This window comes from Populus nigra, chromosome 15 (assembly GCF_951802175.1).
Source record: "Populus nigra chromosome 15, ddPopNigr1.1, whole genome shotgun sequence".
Taxonomy (NCBI): Eukaryota; Viridiplantae; Streptophyta; class Magnoliopsida; order Malpighiales; family Salicaceae; genus Populus; species Populus nigra.
In genome coordinates this window covers 12320582-12340101 of record NC_084866.1, presented here as the reverse complement: position 1 = coordinate 12340101, position 19520 = coordinate 12320582, and the positions used below count along the sequence as shown (strand labels likewise).

The 19520-nt window shown below is 29.0% G+C and overlaps 1 protein-coding gene across 2 annotated transcripts; it reads right to left on the bottom strand.

The window, feature by feature from the left end:
* Positions 1-13920: 13920 nt before the first annotated feature.
* Positions 13921-18901, bottom strand: LOC133673889 (uncharacterized). 2 transcript variants are annotated; one of them, XM_062094819.1, is made up of 9 exons: positions 18576-18901; positions 18007-18090; positions 17701-17735; positions 17417-17537; positions 16119-16207; positions 15799-15904; positions 15416-15543; positions 15273-15324; positions 13921-15037 (listed from the first exon to the last, which is right to left on the bottom strand). In XM_062094819.1, exons 1-9 carry the CDS (start codon positions 18789-18791, stop codon positions 14960-14962), a joined length of 909 nt encoding a protein of 302 aa, XP_061950803.1. In that variant the 5' UTR covers positions 18792-18901; the 3' UTR covers positions 13921-14959. The 2 variants fall into 2 exon arrangements, with proteins under 2 accessions (XP_061950803.1, XP_061950804.1); XM_062094820.1 differs by having other exon boundaries at positions 17417-17528.
* Between the last annotated feature and the right edge of the window lie 619 nt (positions 18902-19520).

The window sequence follows — 19520 nt, the reverse complement described above, 5'->3', positions numbered from 1 at the left end:
GGCATGAGGCTGTTTTGGTCATTGGGATTTCAGGTGAAATAAGAAGATAAATATGAGGAGGGTAATTTTATTTTATTTTTTTTGAAAAATATGAGGAGGGTAATTGGATGAATGGAATCGAGGAATTATTAGTTACATTTTTTTACCGGTCACGAATCAAGATTAACCATGGTTAAATATGGTTATCCCGGCTTTCCAGGTGTACTGCGCGCGTGATAATAAAAAGCGACCCCATTAACTTTGTGGTCTGTTCGTATTTGCTGTGAAAATCTCAAGATACATTAATTACTCAACCTCCACTGGGGCTTGCTTTCGCACTTTCCTTGTTCTAGAATAAATCAAGTTTAAAAAAGACTCGATCCGAAACCAGTTTATCATCTATTTTTAAGAACTGTATTGTTACCGCGGTTGATTTTTTTAATTTTTTAATTTTTTTTAATTATTAATATTAAAAATATTTTAAAAAAAATTATCATAATATATTTAAAAATAAAAAATATTTTAAAAAAATAATTATTACGTAACTTGCTAAAAGAAGCGCAACCGCAAACATTGCTGCAAAAAAGAGCTTATCGCATGAAGTGTTATGACCTCTGTCCTGCATATTTGATAAGTTCTTTTTTTATGATATTTTTATCTTTTAAATTGAAAAATTTTAATGAAATTTTTTTATTATTTCTAATAGAGAAAATATAATTTTTTTTATGAACATGTATTGTGTGTGTCTATTAATGAGCTTTTAGTCTTGCATTAAAAAAAAATAAAATAATATTTATAACAGTTATATAATTAACTTTAATATAAACTAGTAGCTAATAAGAAAATAGTGATAGACTCGTGCATATAGAGAGAGTTGGGTCGAGCACGAGGAAAACTCTGAATTATCCCACGCAAAGCAATACCTATTCCTTTTATCTTAAGTGATAATTTGTTTTTTCCTTTAAACTGAAATGACTCATGCACTCGCTTTTTTACCTGTAAATACTTGTTCTACATGGAAAATTAAGAGACATACAGCAAAAAACAATATGAGGCTAGACGTTCATAAATTAGTTTCTTGGTGTATTACAAAATATATATATATATATATATATATATGATATAAAAAAGATCTTTTTAAATAAAGTTCGTAATTTTATTTTTTAATATGAAATGTCATTCAGATTTTACCAGGCTAATTAAAAACTCGAGTTTTATCTATTTTAAACTCGGCTAAAGCACTAAATTACTTGAATTCCATATCAACCCATTAATTCAGACCAGTTTAATAAGAATGGGTGATTCTAATTTGGTAATACAACTTTGGTGGGTAACAAAGAAATCACTGTACTAAATAATATGTTTTCTCGTGAAAGAAAGAGCAATGGATGCCTCATTTCTTGTACAACTTCTTCTATCCCATAAACCGAATAAAAAAAAAATTACCTCCTCCTTTCTCTTGAAAAAAATAAATTATTTCTCGCACGTGTTTAGTATTATAATATAGGATATTTTTTTAAGTATTTTTTTTAAAAAATTAAAATAAATGTTTAATAGGGTGAACTCTCATCCAATGTTTAAAATAAATGGAAAAAAAAAAGAGGAATATATAATATTTGCAATTCAATTATCTCCCAAAGTGATATTTTTAATCCATTTAGCATTTTTCCATCTCACGGTAACATTACCATAAATCTTCTAACCTTTTTTGTCTGAAAGTTCTGCCCTCTTATTAATTCACTTTTGTTTTTCGATTTTTGAACGTTCACATCCACCTTGACTGACAAGTGAGGAAACCAGTGCACTTTATGTTTCTACAGCGCAGTAATCAACATGGTTTGTCTTTCCACGCGTGGTTTTTCACTTTCCATTTGTAGTAATCCGGACAATGATAGCTGTTTTTTTTTAATTATTCTTTTTAAATAAATTAATTAAAATATTTTATTTTTATTTTTAAAATTTATTTTTGATACAATAACGATTAATTACAATAATTACTCCTGTATTCTAATAAATTCTATTTTTTATAATTTTTTCACTTTCCATTTGTAGTAATCCGGACAATGATAGCTGTTTTTTTTTAATTATTCTTTTTAAATAAATTAATTAAAATATTTTATTTTCATTTTTAAAATTTATTTTTGATACAATAACGATTAAAATAATTTAAAATTATAAAAAATAGAATTTATTAGAATACAGGAGTAATTTATTATTAAAAATTATTTTTAACAATAACATAACATGAAAACAAAATAAAATTAATTTAAAATAATTATTTTTTTAAAAAAAAACTTTTAAAAAAGAAGAAGCAAAGTTTCTCACTGTCTATCAAACTTAAAAGGAGAAATTGTTTTACCAAACCCAAATTTACCATGTTCATGGACTGGCTCCACTTTGCTGAAGGTCATCGTGATATACGCGCACCTAGTCAGATTTCTCAAGAGCTTGAGAAATCTGGCTAGTTTTTCAGACCCAGAATCAACCGAACTTTTGAAAAGGTTTTTTACAGATGAAACATTCGAACAAATTAAAATTAAACCAATACCCAGATAAGGTTTGAAGAGAAAAACAGGAGGGAAAGGGATTGGAGGCTCAGATTCGCCTTTCTTTCTCAGACATAAAATGAAACACAGCTGCAATCATGGCTGCAACAATGATCCGTCCATGGAAAAACAGAGGATGTCTTCAACACTCTCATCTCGTCGTTTCAAGGACTCCTCAAAGTCACCCTGCCAAAAATTGCATGCTTCTTTCCATCTTATTTTTCATTTTCGAAACATCATCATCGCCTCGTAGAGAGAGACAGAGCGAGAGAGAGAGAGAGGAAATAAATTGTAATTAATTTAGCACTCTGTAGTAGCAGAAGAAGGACAAATAGGACCGTGCACCCTTTCTTCTAGCATTACAATTTAACTATTTTTTAAAAAATTAAATTGATAATTAATATATTATTTTAATTATATTTTTAATAAAAAAAAATATAATTATTCTCAAATTAAAATAAATAATTAAAAATAAATTTTAAATATATCACTTTATATTTTTATTAATATCAACTACCATTATTATTTCCTCTCAATTTTATCAAAAATAACAATATAAATAAAAAATTATTTTTCTTAACCCATATCAAAAACATAAAATAACAAAAAAATAAAAATCATCACAAATATCAAATTAACAACAAAAAATCTACAAAATCAAGAGATATTAAAGAGAAAATAGAAAAAGCCTTTAAATAAACATACCTTTTAATTTCAGCTAATTAACACAATCGATGTTATTAATTAACCAAAGAATAATTGATTCTTGTTTTTTTAAATTTAAAAAAAGGATGAAGCACAATACAAGATTTAAAAAAAAAACAAATTTCTTTCTTTCTGCTTTAAAAAAAAACTGTTGACCAACGACTATAAAAATAGTTGTTGACAACAATAACTTTATTTTAGTTATTTCTACGTAAACATATAGAAATAGCTTTTCACATATTAAATAGTCATTTGGCTATTTTTTTCTTTACTGTGTTGGAGTTGTGAAAAAAAAATAAAAATACATATATTTAAATTTAACTCTTCATTTGGCTCTCAGTTAAAAATGCTCTTATGTAACATTCGACTAGATGATTGGCCAGTATTGTATTTCACTTGTTGTTAAAAAAAATATACATAAATATTGTACACATGTTTTCTAGAAAAATGATCAATAATAAATTCAAAATGTGATCTTAACTTTAATTTCAAAAAATCTATTCCAATCATGATATTTAAATTAAAAAAGTTCAAGAAAATAATTAATAGACTTCTTAATAATATATAGACTAATATGAACTTAGAAAAAATATCAAAAAATAAAGAATAAGTCTTAATTAATTTTATTTAAATTCAAGAAAATCTAGACATTACATAAAAAACTATAATGAAAAAATTCAAATATGTCAGTCTTCTCCTCTAGCTTCTTCTTTTTTTGCCACAATTGAAGTTACATGATGAATTTTTATATAATTTTAGTTATATTGAAAAATAGTTATTTATGTATTTTTATTGATAAATGGAAAATGTTCTATTTCTTCACGGAGAACCATCTATTTAAAATTAAATTTTGATTTATTAAATTTAACTTTAATCTTGTTTTGATTAATCTAAATATTTTTTATTTATTTAATTTATCACATTGATTATAGAAAGAAATTGTTTTTTTTTCAAATATCAGATGAAAAAAAAATCAATTATTTAACATTAAATTAATTAAGAATTAAATTTCACAATTTATTTTATTTAACTTATTCTATAATTTATTTTATTTAACTTAATCTATATAAGGTTATTTTAATTTTAAAATTTAAATCAATGATTTAATTTAATATTTTTATATTTTTAATTATATTTTTAATTTTATTATTCAATTAATTAAGAATTAGATTTTATATTTATTTTTTTTGTTTTATAAAAATCATCATGATCTCATTTATTTTATTATGACTTGAATATAGATTTAATATATAAAAAAAAACTTCGTTCAACATGCAATATTTTTATCTTGAAATTTTTAATTAAATATTATTTTATATTTTTAAAATATCATCTTGAATTTTTTTAATTAAATCATCCCTTGCAAAGTTTTTTTTTTCTAATAGCAAAATGTTATAAACTCTTGAATATTTTTCATGTTTAAAAAATTTGCAATCCGACCACAATCTAGTAAATAAGCAATTACAATCCTTTGAACTCACAGGGCTCCCCATGTCTCTCATCATTTGCCTCCCACATACAGACCTCCGTCTTCTTCCACTCTCCAAAGCACAGCAAAGGGCGGGCACGACACAAACGCTTCATTTCAATAAATAAATCTCTCCTCGCAAGTCTTCAAGTGCAAATTCAAGCACGACCCATTATTATTCGAATGATCGTTTAACGAATTTTTCCCCAAACTTCCTCCTCATATTTATCAAACAGAAGAGTGGGCGCTAATTCAGAAGACAAATTTAGATCTACAAGGTGGAATGCATATACACACACCCATTAATAATTAGACAAAAAAGTTATCCAGATCTAGCAGAGAAAAAAAATTAAAGATAAATCCCATATTGACCCAGAAAACAAAACAAAAAAGAATCAGGGAGGTAAGCGACGAGGCTCAGATCAGAAGTGTTTCTCAACCAGACAAGAAAAGAAAACCCCTTCTTGGCTGCAACAATGAACGAGCTGCAAAATGACAGGAATATCCCTCAAGTTTCACAGCAACCATTCAGAGTCACCATGCCAACGGAAGGGTGTTCCTCTTCCTGCCTGATTTCTGCACAGCGAAGATATCATCACCGCCCCTTTGCATACAGTTTCAGAGAGAGAGTGAGAGAGAGAGAGAGAGAGATGTGAATATATATATATACATGTATGTGTGAAGGGCTGTTGATTATGTATAGAAGTAATCATCGGCTACGCTAAACAACCAAAGAGAGGGGGCAACCGCCCTCTGAAACCTTCCGTCTCTCTTTGAGAGCACAGCCTCGTACTTTTAAACCAAAGCTACCAGTCTACCACAGTACCGAAGAAACTCTCCCTAATAAGGAGAGCTGAAAACGTTTGCTTTGCTAGTCCATTTATGTTGTTATTGTTTAGGATTTCTTCCATTTTTACCCTCCTGTATTCCTTTCATTAAAAGGCCCGGACGAATTGAAACAGCATATGGGCTTAAACCCAGTTGCTGGCACTGTTGGTGCATGAATTTAGGGTATTTGTTGTTTTTTTAAATATATTTTATTTGAAAATATATTAAAATAATATATATTTTTTATTTTAAAAAATTTATTTTTAATATTAGTATATTAAAATAATCTGAAAATACAAAAAAAATTCATCTGAAATAAATAAAAAACTAAAATTAAATTAAAAATTTTTAATAACACTTTTGATATGCAAAAATAAATAGCTTCTAAGATAAACGTGTGTTAAAATATTATAGTAGTCTATATGTCCTCTATTATTATTTTTTTCAAAAATAGCCTTACGTGCCTAATTTAAATAACAAAGAGCAAGGAGTGAAACAATGAGAAAAAACATAGCAAATCTAAAATTTATGTAAAAAGTTCTTTTTTCTTCTCCTACTTTTCTCTACGGTCCTTGCTTTTCTTTTAATTTTTGCCTAAAATTTTGTTTTATTTGAATTTTAATATTTGATTTAGATAAAGGGGAGAAAGTTGCTCGAAAATAAGTAAAAAGAAGAAAGCTGTTGGTCTGTTTTTTGTATTCATGAGTTTCATTCAACAAAGAAAGTTTGGTGATAATGATTTTTCTTCTTAAACATAAAAGAAATCGAGTTTGATTTAGGTTTTTTTTATTCGATTGAAATTTTTTTGACTGATTTTTAGGCTTTTTAGGGTTATTAGGTAATTTAGATAGGGTTTCATGGTGTTTTTGCAATGATTCTAGGTGAAACCAGCTTTAAAAATGAATTTTTAACCCATAAAACATATTCATTTAGTTTCTAGTCATCTCTATGATGGGAAAATTATGAATAGTAGACGACCGGTGATCTTTATTTTTTTTCAAAAATAAAAGGACTAGAAAAAATAAATAATAATTGGCCTTTTGTTTTATTTTTTAGTAAAATTTTAAAGTTTCTTGTTTTTTTATGTTTTTCTTGAAGAATAATTTCTATTTTGGTGATTAAAGGGACATTTTTATATAAAACAAAAATGTGGATATATAAGCACAAAGAAGTTCATCTAAAAATAATTATTTCATTATATATTTGAATAGCTAATCTAGATTTATTTTTAGTTTTCCTTAAAAAAATAGTAACAACAAAATACACAACCTAATTTATATGTGCTATCAAATTAATAATTAAAAACATGCGAGTTGTATATATATTTTAATCTTAATCTTTAACATTGAGTTTTTGTTGATTTTTTTTAATTGATTTTTATATTTTTTAATCATATAACTAATTTTTTTAAAAATATCACGGACCTTGTTGAGTCTGTGAAGTAGATTATAGGGTATAACATGTTAACTCGGATTAACTCGAATTAATCTAATAATTATCATTTAAACATTTTTTTCAAAGGTTCATCTTGAACTTTTTTAACAATAAAAAAATTTGATCCAAGCAGTGAGAGCAAACTAGTAAGAACCAATCTCCTATACCCTTTTTTATATCTTATTTAGCATTTAGTTTTTTTTTACCAGATCAATGAGGCGTGTAGCCTCAGTAAGAACTAGAGATTTCTGTACTAAAGTTGGATCAAAGAAAGATTACCACAGCCAGATAAGGTACAAAGAAAGCAACTCTTAAGCATGGCTGCGACAAAAAGATCATCATAGCCTCCTGTTGATAACCTAATAGTCTTCCTCTTCTTTTTCGTTTGCAGACCTGTTTATTCTTTTATAGTTTTATTCCATTGATGCCTTTCTTTTATGCTCCGGTCTAAATAGAGATTTAGTAAATTTTAATTTAATTATTTTTTTTTTAGATTTTTAGATTTTTTTAATGTGTTTTTAATATGCTAATGTCCAAATAAATTTAAAAAATATATAAAAATATTATTTTAATAATTTTTTAGTAAAATATATTTTAAAAAGCTATCACTATTATATTTCCAAACATGAGCAGTCAGAATTTTTTTTTTTTCAAAAAACTCTTAAAGCAAGTTGAGTAATTTTGAAGATATTTTACTGTACTAAAAGAAAAGAGATGAAAACACCCATGGATACAAGCTTAATATTTTTTACTCTTAAAAATAATTAAGTTATTTTATTGTGTTTAAATATGTAAAAATATTATTTTATCCATGATTAATTTGACAATAATAAATAAACCCTTATAAAAATACTTTTTTATTCCTAGGACCAAGGTTATTGTCGAGGGTGAAATGATAATTTCATTGTTAAAATTCATTTTAACTTGAGTTTGTATGTACAATAAAACCTTAATCCCTTTTAGTATTGTTATTATTTAACATAAAATAAAATAAAATAATAATATTTATGTTATTTAGTTTCATTAGCAAGAGCTAATTGTTTTTTAAAAAACACTATATACACAAATTCTAATTGAAATAGTAATATTTTATTTGTTTTCAATCTAATCTTTCGATTCTAATTTGTATTATATTTTTTTTTCAATTTCAATCCTGTTTTTTTTAATTTTTTAGAGCCTTTTGTTAAATTGATTTTTCTTTTCAAATACACCTTTCAAATAAAAGATTATCTGTATTTATTATTTCAATTGCAATCCTTATTAATTTGATTTTTTGGTTATTTTGTTAAATTAATTTTTATTTTCAATTTAAATCTTCAATCTTCAATCAAATTTATTTTATATTTTAATTTTGACCCGTATTATTTTAATTGTTATTTTTTTAATCATAATGTATAATTGAAATTATTTGTTCAATTTAATCTTTTAATATTTGTTTGATTGAGAATTGAGTTTTATAATTCTTCAAGTCAAGGTATTTCTAGTTTAATGACGTGAGTTATATATTTGAAAAGTTGACATAGATTAATATTATAATTTTTTCATTGGGTTTTGTGATTTCATTGTTTTCTTTTCTATTAAGTTATTATTATTTTATTACTTGAATCGTAAGTTTGACATGATAATCCGAGTTGACTCAATCTTCATCACCAAAGTTACATAATTGTTATGCTAAGTTAAATTCACTTAGATGGATTTTTTTAATCCAAACTTATGCTTTTATATTTAATATGCTAAAAATTAAGCTATATTATTTATTTATTTTTAAAAAATATTTTTCTCCTGTTATAGTGATATGTTTTTTAAAAATGGATCAATCTACTACTACTATTTATTTTTTTATTATATAATTAAAATAAAATCAATTTATTTATCTATAATTTTGAATAACAGGTTTATCTTACTTCATTTATTACATTGGGCATATATATATATATAGCCCCGCATCTTAGCGCGAGTGGGGGCTAATCTTTTTTTTTCTTTATAAGTTTTTCTACATGGATTATCCCTCCAACACGTCATCCTAGAATTGATGTTTCTCAGACGACTTCGCCAGTCTAAATTCTCATATAAAAACTCAGCCATCACCACCTAAAACTCCAATCTTTTCTGGTATAAAACTCATCAAACCCCTAATCTATTTTGCATCTTGATTAAATCCCTAATATAAATTAGATTATCAATTTGACCCTTGAGTCAGTTTCAATTAAGAAAATTATCAAAGAATCACATTTTCCATACAAACCTCAAAGATCATTCCTTTTGATTCATCTGTGAAAAGAATCTTAGTAAATTCAAAGATATCATTTGCCAAACATGCAAGGATGTTTTCAAACTATTGAGACAATCAGTTCCAAATCTTAATTAAAAGTAAAGAATCCTTAATCAGTGAGGCTCAGATTCGTCATTTGTTAGTTATTAAAAGGAACACATAGCAACAACCATCCATGGCTGCAATAAAAAAAGCTCACTGGGAGAAACGAACAACAGTCATTTCATCACAGAAGCCCTGAATCGCCCCGCCATGTAATTGCAAGGTTCCTTAAACTAACTGATTCTTTTCACCTGAAAATATCATCACAGCCCCAGAGAAGAGAAGAAGAAGAAGAAAAGCAGGAAACGAACAATTGAGATCGATGATGACGATGACGATGAAGATGACGATGACGAAGACGAAGATGACAGGGATCTTATTTAGCAGGCCAAACCCAAAAACAAACAGTGATTTTTAGTAGTACACCGAGAGATACAGTGCGTGCACAGACAGGGCTGTTGATATTTTACAAGATGATGAAGTCATTGGCTTCGCAGACATTCAGAGAGGGAGGCAACAACCCTGCCAAAAAACCATTCCAGCCTCTCTGAGAGCAAAGCCTCATTCTTCTACCCATCTGTACTTCCTGTCAACTATGATGATGGAGGATTTGCCTTTTCGCCTTCTTTCCGCGCTTGCCCTTCGGGTGACAAGAAGCTTGATGAGTATAGGAGACGGGGAAGAGGGTATTATGGTCATTGTAAGTTCGGGATGTGTTTTGGAAAGTACGAAGGTAAAATAAATATTAACCATGGTTTGATGAGCTCTGTTGAGTCATCCACGTGATCTTGAAGCACTAGGACTAGGAGTGTTCAGGAGAGAGTTTTATTTTTTTTTTAAAAAATTGATTTTTTAAAATTATTTTAATGTAAAAATATTAAAAATAAATTTTAAAAAATAAAAAAAATATTATTTTAATAATTTTCTAAACAAAAAACACTTCAAAAAAACATATTGCTTTTTTAAATAAAAAAACATCATAATAATTATAAATATAACTATAAGATTTGGACTGTGGGAATCAAATAAATTTTTTTAACATTAAAAAACATTTAGGATTTGTTAACATATTTTTTTAGTTAAAAAAATAAAATATACATAATGTGATTCGATTAATTTGAATAATTTAAAAAATTATATGGACAACCAATAAAAAAATTTTTTGATTAAAAAATATTTCAAAATGATTTTTTTTTAGATATTGAGTTGGAAATAAATTGGACATATTAGATCAATCAACCAAATTCACCACCTAAATTATTAAATCAGGATAACCCGATGAAAAATAAATTAAAATAAATTATAAAACTTAAATTTTAATTAATTCAGTATTAAAAGATAAAATAAAAAAAATTTAAAAAAAATAGTTTGATTTAACGTGTTAAGCCTACAATTCAGATTATGTGATTTGAACAACCCTATAGAAAGCAAATCCAAATAAATTGTAATGCTCAATTCCTAATTAATCATGTAGAAGGATATAATTAAAAAAAATATTAAAAAAACAAAAAAATTAATCCCAATCAACCAAGTAATAAAATAAAAATAACTTTGTAAAAATTAAAAAAATAATTATAAAACCTAATATTAAAATCAATAAAATATTCATCTAAAAAATAAAAAATTAATAATTAAACCCATAACCTATGGCAAGACAAAAATAACCAAACTTAATATTTAGGTAATTTTTTTAAAAAAATTTCTTTTAAGAAAAACAAATCACTGTTCATGTGGATAAATTACTATGCTATGCTAGGAGAGGAACACTGAATTCCCTTTCTTATTAGTTTATGTTAATAATTAAAACTTATGGTGATGAGTTAACTCGGAAGATTGATTACTCAAAGCTGGATTTGAGGTGGGTTTTAGATGTTTTTAAAATGAAAAAATAGGTTAAAATGGTATTTTTTTATCCATGGAGTCGCTGTCCAATTTTCCAGCAGACTGTGATCGATGAAATCTGGAACAACAAGTGTTTTTTTAATGAAAGGGCAAAAGACATGTCCCTCGAACGAAAAAGAAAAGGAACAAATCCAGGTCCAGAAGCATGAGTTGCCCTATGCCCGAGTTTCTTCTTCTTCTTTTTAATTTATTTTCCCCTAATTTTATCATTTCCAATTGAATCTTCATTGATTTTTCTTGGTGACCTTTAATATTTGGTCGGCTTTTACTGGTAACTATTTTTTTTCATTATATAATTAAATAAAAAATAACTTAAAAAAATTCATTCATAACACAGCTTGAGGATTAGGCTGTTCAACACCCATTAATTAGTAAAAAAGGTTGTCCAGATCTAGCAGGAAAAAGAAATAAAATTAAAGATAAATCCCATACTGACCCAGAAAACAAAACAAAAAAGAATCAGGGAGGGAAGCGACGAGGCTCAGATCAGAAGTGTTTCTCAACCAGACAAGAAAAGAAAACCCCTTCTTGGCTGCAACAATGAATGAGCTGCAAAATGACAGGAATATCCCTCAGATTTCACAGCCACCATTCAGAATCACCATGCCAACGGAAGGGTGTTCCTCTTCCTGCCTGATTTCTGCACAGCGAAGATATCATCACCGCCCCTTTGCATACAGTTTCTGAGAGAGAGAGGCAGGTAGAGAGAGAGAGACAGAGAGGGAAGTGTGTGTTCATATATATGTATGAATGTGTGTATGAAGGGCTGTTGATTATGTAAAGAAGTAATCATCGGCTACGCTAAACAATCAAAGAGAGGGGGCAACCGCCCTCTGAAACCAGCCTTCTCTCCGAGAGCACAGCCTCATACTTAAACTAATGATGAGAGTTAAAAACTTCAGCTTTGCCAATCTTTTGATGTTGCCATTGTTTAGGTTTTCTTCCATGTTTACCCTCCTGTCGTATTCTTTCCAGCTTCATGCGAAAAGGCCCAGACGAATTAAAACAACATATGGGCTTAAGCCCAGTTTCTAGCATCGTGATGCCCGGAATTCAAGGTGTTTGGTGCTCGAGAATTGACTAAGGGATTGTTTGGATTCTAGTCAATGATCAGTTTGCCCCTTTGTAGATAGATGCTGGGCAATGGGCATTACAATTATAATTGCAAGAATATATTATAATGAGTAAAACTAAATATTTGAAATACCTTCACTCAATGTTGTTAAAAATATTTTTTCAACATGACACAAAATATATAATATAAATTTGGATTGTAAACTTAAATTATAAAACCATAAAATTACAAGAAAAATATTTTAACTAATTATAATTACAGAAATATACTATAATGAGTAAAACTAAATATTTGAAATACCTTTCCTTACACAATTACAAATGTTTTTTAAAATATTTTTATTTTAAAATATATTAAAATAATATTTTTTAATATCACTATATTAAAATAACCTTAAGATATAAAAAAATAATTTTAAATAATATATTTCTTTTTTAAATATTAGCATATTTAAGAAAAGATAAACATCAAAATAAAAAAATTGTTGTTAAGCATGTATTCCTTAGATTTGTTAAGTGCTATAAAATTTTGAGCTTATTTATAATTTAAAAAACTTGTGCTAGTTTTTAAAATAAAATATTTAATCAGTTTTAATAAATTTAAGACATTATTTTTTTTATAATTATTTTAAAAATATAAATATTATTCAATATATTTTTTTTTCATATATTTGAGGGTTTTCAAGTTGAAAATTTAATATTAGTCTCTAAAATAGAGATTTTGTTAATTTGAGAAGTGAAAATTAGATACTTTAATTTTTTTAAAAAAAAACAAACTAGAAATTTAAAAATCAAACCAAAACCTATTCAAACTAACCTATTTCGATTCAGTTATTTTAAAACAAAAATTAGTTTAAACTGACTTGGCTCGGTTTGGCTCGTTTTTCTTAATTGGCTTGATTTTTTCCAGTTTAACTTGATTTTTTTATTCGAGCTCGGTTTTTCTAGTTTCAGACTTATAAAACCGAACCAAACCGATTAATTTTTCAAAAATTTTAATTAATTAATCAGTTTTTTTTTCACGTTTCAATGTCTTTAATTATTTTTTTTATTTTTTTGATTTAATCAATTTTTCAGTTTTGTTTACTATAGGAACTAACCCAAAATTAATGTTCCAAAAATACAGATCCATTAATGCTAAAGCTCTAATGCTCTAGCTCCACATCCAGTTAATGCCACAAAAAGAATTTACTCTTCGGATTTGTAAATTTCAAAATGTTTTTTTTTTCAGGAATACATCAAAATATTTTGAATATCATCATATCAAATTAATAAAATAAATATAAAAAATTACACTTTTTAAAAAACTCCATTACCAAACAACATCAAATTCATTTCCAATTAACTTGACTAATGAATTGAAAAGATAAAATTCTACTAAAGCAAGCAAGGTCTCAAAATTTATCACTAAGCTACCAAGCCAAAGCTAATTAATCCCAAATCTCGATTTCCCATCTCAGGACTGCCAAATAGTACAGTAAAACAGACTCCTCCAGCCCTCCTTTAAACCCTAATGTTCCAGTGTCAAACAAAGCAATGTATTTATCCTAATGTCGTAATCTTTTTCCCAATTCTTGTCTTCCTCCTTAACCCAGCTGCATCCAAACATTGTAATTGATAAAAAAGAACACAAAAACAGGGACACAGTAAAAGACAGATAGAGAGAAAAGTGAGGCTCAGATCAGCATATGATAATCAGACATTGAGAAGTGAGACACCACCATGGCTGCAACAACCGGTTGCCCGTTAAAAAAACACCCATAAAAAGGTCATTTTCACATACCATCCGGGTCACCCCGCCAAGATAAACGGGCACCCACCTTCTCCATTTGCCTGATTAGACATTCCCGGAAAAGAAAGCTTTTTTTTTTTTTTTTATATCATCACAGCCTCATTTTATTGAGAGAAGAAGAGCAGAGAAGAAATGACGGGAAAAAAAAAGAAATAAATAAAGAAAAAGAAATGAAGCACGGTTGATTTTCTCTTAACGGTAAGAAATCATCGGCTCTATAATGCAAGCAAGGGGCAGGAAGAAAAGAGGGCCTCATTCTTTCCTTCTTTTCCAGGGAGTGTCCAAACCTAACTGGCAGGATTTGCTAGGGTTTTATAGTGGCCTGGTTTTGCGAATCTTACCGTTTTGGCCTTGATTCTGGGGGTGATATTGGGTGAGTGGAGCTACTCTAGAGGGTGTCTTGGTCATTTACAAATATGGGATTGATTCATTCAAAAATGCCCTTGTTCTGTGACTTGGAAGCCAATGGAGAAAATATAAAATATTATTGATTTCATTTTTTTTCTTAGAAATTAGAGTTCTACCGTTTAAATCCCGGCAACCCATAGAACTCGTTTGTTTTTCTATTTTTAAAATATTTTAAAATCATTTTAATACATTAATATCAAAAACAATTTAAAAAAATTAAATAATATTATTTTAATATATTAAAAAAAAAACACTTTAAAAATTAATTAATAAATAACACATTTTCAAAAACATCAATGTATTCTATCTTTTCCGCTTCAATGAATTGGAAGTTTGGAGGGAACAAGAGGCGAACAATCACCTATCCAAGATGGCCAAAATGTTGGAGGCTAGTTTAAACACGATGAAGTTTACACCCAAAAAACCCAGTTCTGGCAAAAGGAATGGTTGACGAAGCAAATGCACCAGACTTCAACAATGGACGAAGCTTGGTCCTCAAAATTTTTAATTTACACGACCTCCTTACCGTGCTGTGTGATTACAGCTTCGTTCACGATCTCCCCTGCTGAGCTCACAAAATAGGTTGTCTGCCATGGAAAAATGAACAGGCTCAGGCTTCCTCAAGAGAAGACGGGCATAATTCTATTTAATAGATAATAAATTAGTCAATCATGAAACACAAAGTGCATCTCAAGGGACTGTAGATGAGGGTTATAATTCATGTTATAAATTATGACTAGTTAAAATCATCAGGATTTGTCCAGGACCAGCAAGTTATTCCAAATGAACTCTAATCCACTGCAAAAGTGATGGAATACATACAATCTCGAGGGAGCTAACTCTATGGAGAAGAAACCCATCATTAATCATCTCTCTGTGGAAGTTGAAAAACAAAATGAAAATGTCAGCTCAACTAGCATGGGTGAGATAAATGTAACATAATGTACCAAGAGCAAGGTGCTCACTTTTGAATAGCCAATCTTCCATTTAAATTAACCAAAGGTTCACTACCAGTTGGATCCGCAATGCCTATGTGTGCCACTCCACCTTGAACGGTGCGACTAGTGCAGCCCTGGCTGCTCATGTACACATTCTAGAGAGCAAAAGAAAGAAATACAAATTATTTTCATAAATAGGACACAAGCAAGTTATTGATTTTTACAATATTCGATTTAATCTAGTTTACTGCAAGTTCATTCTTCAGAAAAATATATACAAAAGCAAAGATATATGGAGCAATTTCAGTTCGTGTTAGTAGCATTTTCTATTGATGTGATCCAGTATTTAAAACCATAAAAATAGGAGATTTTCTCATAGATGTCAAAGTTTGTAGACCTTCACTTCTTACCACTCCATGTTTCATAAAGATATTATGCAGAGGGCCATTAATTTGCTTTGCTTCCAGTTGCTCCTTGTCACAAATAACCACAGGGTGAAATCCAGAAACTATGATCCTGCATGAATGTGAAAGATTTACTAAAAAGGATTAGGGTTCCATTCCTTTCTGAAATCATAATTCAAGTTATTGCAGCTAAAGGCTTTAACATGAATGTTAAAATGACAAACATCCAAATCTTCAAATTCTGTTCCACTTTACAGCCTGCTGGTGCTTGGGCTGAAAAGGCTAGATAAGCTATTAATAAACAGTAAGGTATAGACTGATTTTACCAGTTGTCAGTGGTTGCTTCTAGTGATTGTGTCAGCCAATTTAACTGCCTATTCTTAAAGTCACTCGTTGATCCCATGAGCATCGAATCCTTGAAGTTCAAAATAGGCCTCCATCAGGAAGAGATGAGGAAACACTAAAAGAAAAATAAGAACTAGGAATCTACGAAGGTACTCTTCCAAAAACATCAAAAGTACATCTGCACTTTCGTTGAAGAGAAATTAGCCAAGTGAATGTTCTAACAAAAGGCATGCAGTAAAAGAAGTAAATAAAGCAGTTGAAATGCAGAGCCCTGATGACTTAATAAAAAACCTTTGCAAATTTCCCTGACAAATTTCGTGTTAAGTCTGTAAAATCAATAACCATGTCTCTACTTCTACTTTAAATCCAACTTCAAAAAGAAATCTACATAATCCGTAACCTGATATGATCTATTTGATTATGCGTCAGGACCCAAGAGAATTGGGTATTTTCACCCTCAGCCTTGCCATGAACCTCATTGCTGAAGGTAAAATGTGATACATTAGACAAGACTAATGGAATCCTGCATTTGCAAATAACATTTTATCTGTTTTTTTTTTTAAAAAAAAAAATGCATGGTACATCAAATGTAGTTTTCCAAGTCCTCTGTTGAACCAATCTTTAGTTACAACATTCACCAAGCAGGCCCTTAATAAAGCTACAAATATCTAAAGAACGGAACACATAATCATGATGAACTGCTTTCTGCTCTAATAAAATCACCTAATGCTGTCAGTTCATACAGACATATAGTTTCCATCGTCCTCGTATGGGAAATAAGATGGGAAACTAGCATTCTAGCATGTTTTACGCTTCTAGCATATCTCATAAAGAGCTCATGCAGGTGTACAAATTTATTCAATCCAAATTGCATGTCGTCTTTATAAGACTGCTCAGATTTAAACAGCCCCAACTTGTTGCTGCAAATATTTTGCAGCGAGCCAATGACGTGTAGATTGGGCAAATTGGTCCACTTCCAATTCCACGCAAACATCCCAACTTGGTTTTGTTGGACTTAAGTTAGAAACTTGTACCACAATAGTTAATCAATCTAAAGAAGGGGATGGGGGATTGAAGAGGATATGCCAACAAACAAAACCTAACTATCAAAATATTAACCAAACAACATCGCAGAGATGCAGATTCTAAGGGCATCAACAATTGACACTGCATCTTCATTGTTGTGAAGATATATATGTCTCAAAGACTTATGCAGACTAATACATATTTATGTCATAGAAAATTCAAATAGAGTGCGCTTTTACAAGCAAGTTTATACCTGAAACGACCCAGTGTCCAAACCAACAACTGTTAGCATTTTTCCACTAGTAATGTTGACATGCTCCAGGAAGCATCCAACTTTCCCATCATTTGAGACTTTAGTAGAGTACCTACAAGCACTATTTTTATCATCCCCGCTTACCAGTTATTTGAAGAAGTAGTTTAAAAATGTTTATCATCAACCGCAATTCAAGATAAGGACCCAAAAAAAAAACCAGATTGCATGCAAAGCAAATGTATTGACAATTGAAGACAGGTACCAATTTCAAGAGTATGGTATACCAGGGAACTTTCTGTGGTGGGAAGAGCCTGCTTGCCTGCAAAAGATATTTGCAGGATTGTTGCTAGCTCTTTATGTCAATGAAATGTATTAAACTCGCGAGAAATCATTTCAAAGTTGAAATGTATTTACACTTGATTCTATCACAAAGAGTCCCACAGTAAACTTTTTGCAAAACATTTTGATTTTCAAATTAACAAGAGCTTAGGATTGGATCACAAGAAATCCATTTGACAAGAATAGAAAAGGTGTACCAAAGAAAGAGATTACAGATTACAATAGAAGGGGGAAAAAGAAAGAGATCTTACATTCTGTGTGAGTGGATCATCTTCTCCCAGCTCACTAACGTTCACAACAAACCTAGCTCTGTAAAAGCTTGCCACTCTCTCCATCTTCATCAATAACAGTATCTCCAATCAAAATTAGGAACATAAAATGAAACATCAAATGGAAATACACTGTGGTGATTTGACTAATTCTGGGTGAAGTTAATGAGATGTAAACTCAAAAGCATTAACACCGAGTACTTCCTATCACAACAAATATGGATACACACCGAATCTCTTTACCACAAACAGAACCAAACCAGCAATGCCAACACAAATGAGACAACTGAGAAAAATGCAAAGAAACCCTTTGAAGAAATCAACTTGATTAGTTGAAACTATAAATTCGATTTCAAAATATTTGGAAAATGAAGCCACAAACATGAAACCAGATCATTAACTTATAGAACAGGGAAATATAACAGAAAAAATGAGGTGGTTGGATTTCCAGCCTCAGTTAGTAACATTAGGAATTAATAATTATGATCAAATCTTAGATATAAAGAAGCGTGCTTCAATCTTCAATGAAGAAAAGAGTGGAAATTGACCACCTGTTTGAGAAGATGGTTTTGCTGTTTAAGGGGTCTATATCCTCCTCTAACGCTGAGAAAGTAAACATCAAGAGGTCTTCTGCTACTGCTAGTGCCATTTCTGTTTTGAAAAATGGACTTCTGAGGCTGACCCAAGTTGAGAGCAAGGTAGAAGGCAATCAAGAGAGAGACTTGCAGAACAAAAGTACAAGCCCAGGATCGCCTTTTCTTTTCCATTCTCCACAAATTTCCTCTATAAAATCCCACTTCTATTCGAAAGCTTGTAGCCAATGATAAGGAAAAGCTAGAGAAATCTATCTGTTATAATAATAAATAAAGCTAAAAGGTGTGGGATAACTAAAGAAATCTATCTATTATAGTAAATAAAGCTAAAAGATTTGGGATAACAACGTCCATTAGCACTGTCGATTACAGTAATTCAAAGTGTTGGTTTTTTTTTTTTGGCATTTTGGCATTTTTTTATATGTATATTTGGCTATTTATTTTTTTAATTTATTTCTTATATGATATATTTATGGAAATTTAAAATAGATAAGTTAGTTTAATTTATTTTTATATGGCTATTGCAGTATAAAAAAAAATCAAATTGATATAAAAAAAATATCGTAATATTGTAGTATAGTCCATTTTTAAAAACTTTAGTTGAATAAAAAATATAATTTTTAAAAAACCAGATTATTAAACTTTATAGAGTCAATAGCTTGGTTTGTAAGTTTGACGAGATAATCCTAATTGTTTATATTTACAAGTTTAACATGGTATTTTTTCTTCTTTTTTTGTTTCTAATTGAACTTGATTATGTGATCGTTTATTTTTTTTCATCATATAGTTAATAAAATAATTTTGAAAAAAAAATATTATTAAGTTTAAGAAAGTTCATGAGCATGTTGATGTATATAAGGGGCTGAACTTTTTTTTCATACATTTAATTTTTTTTAATTTTAT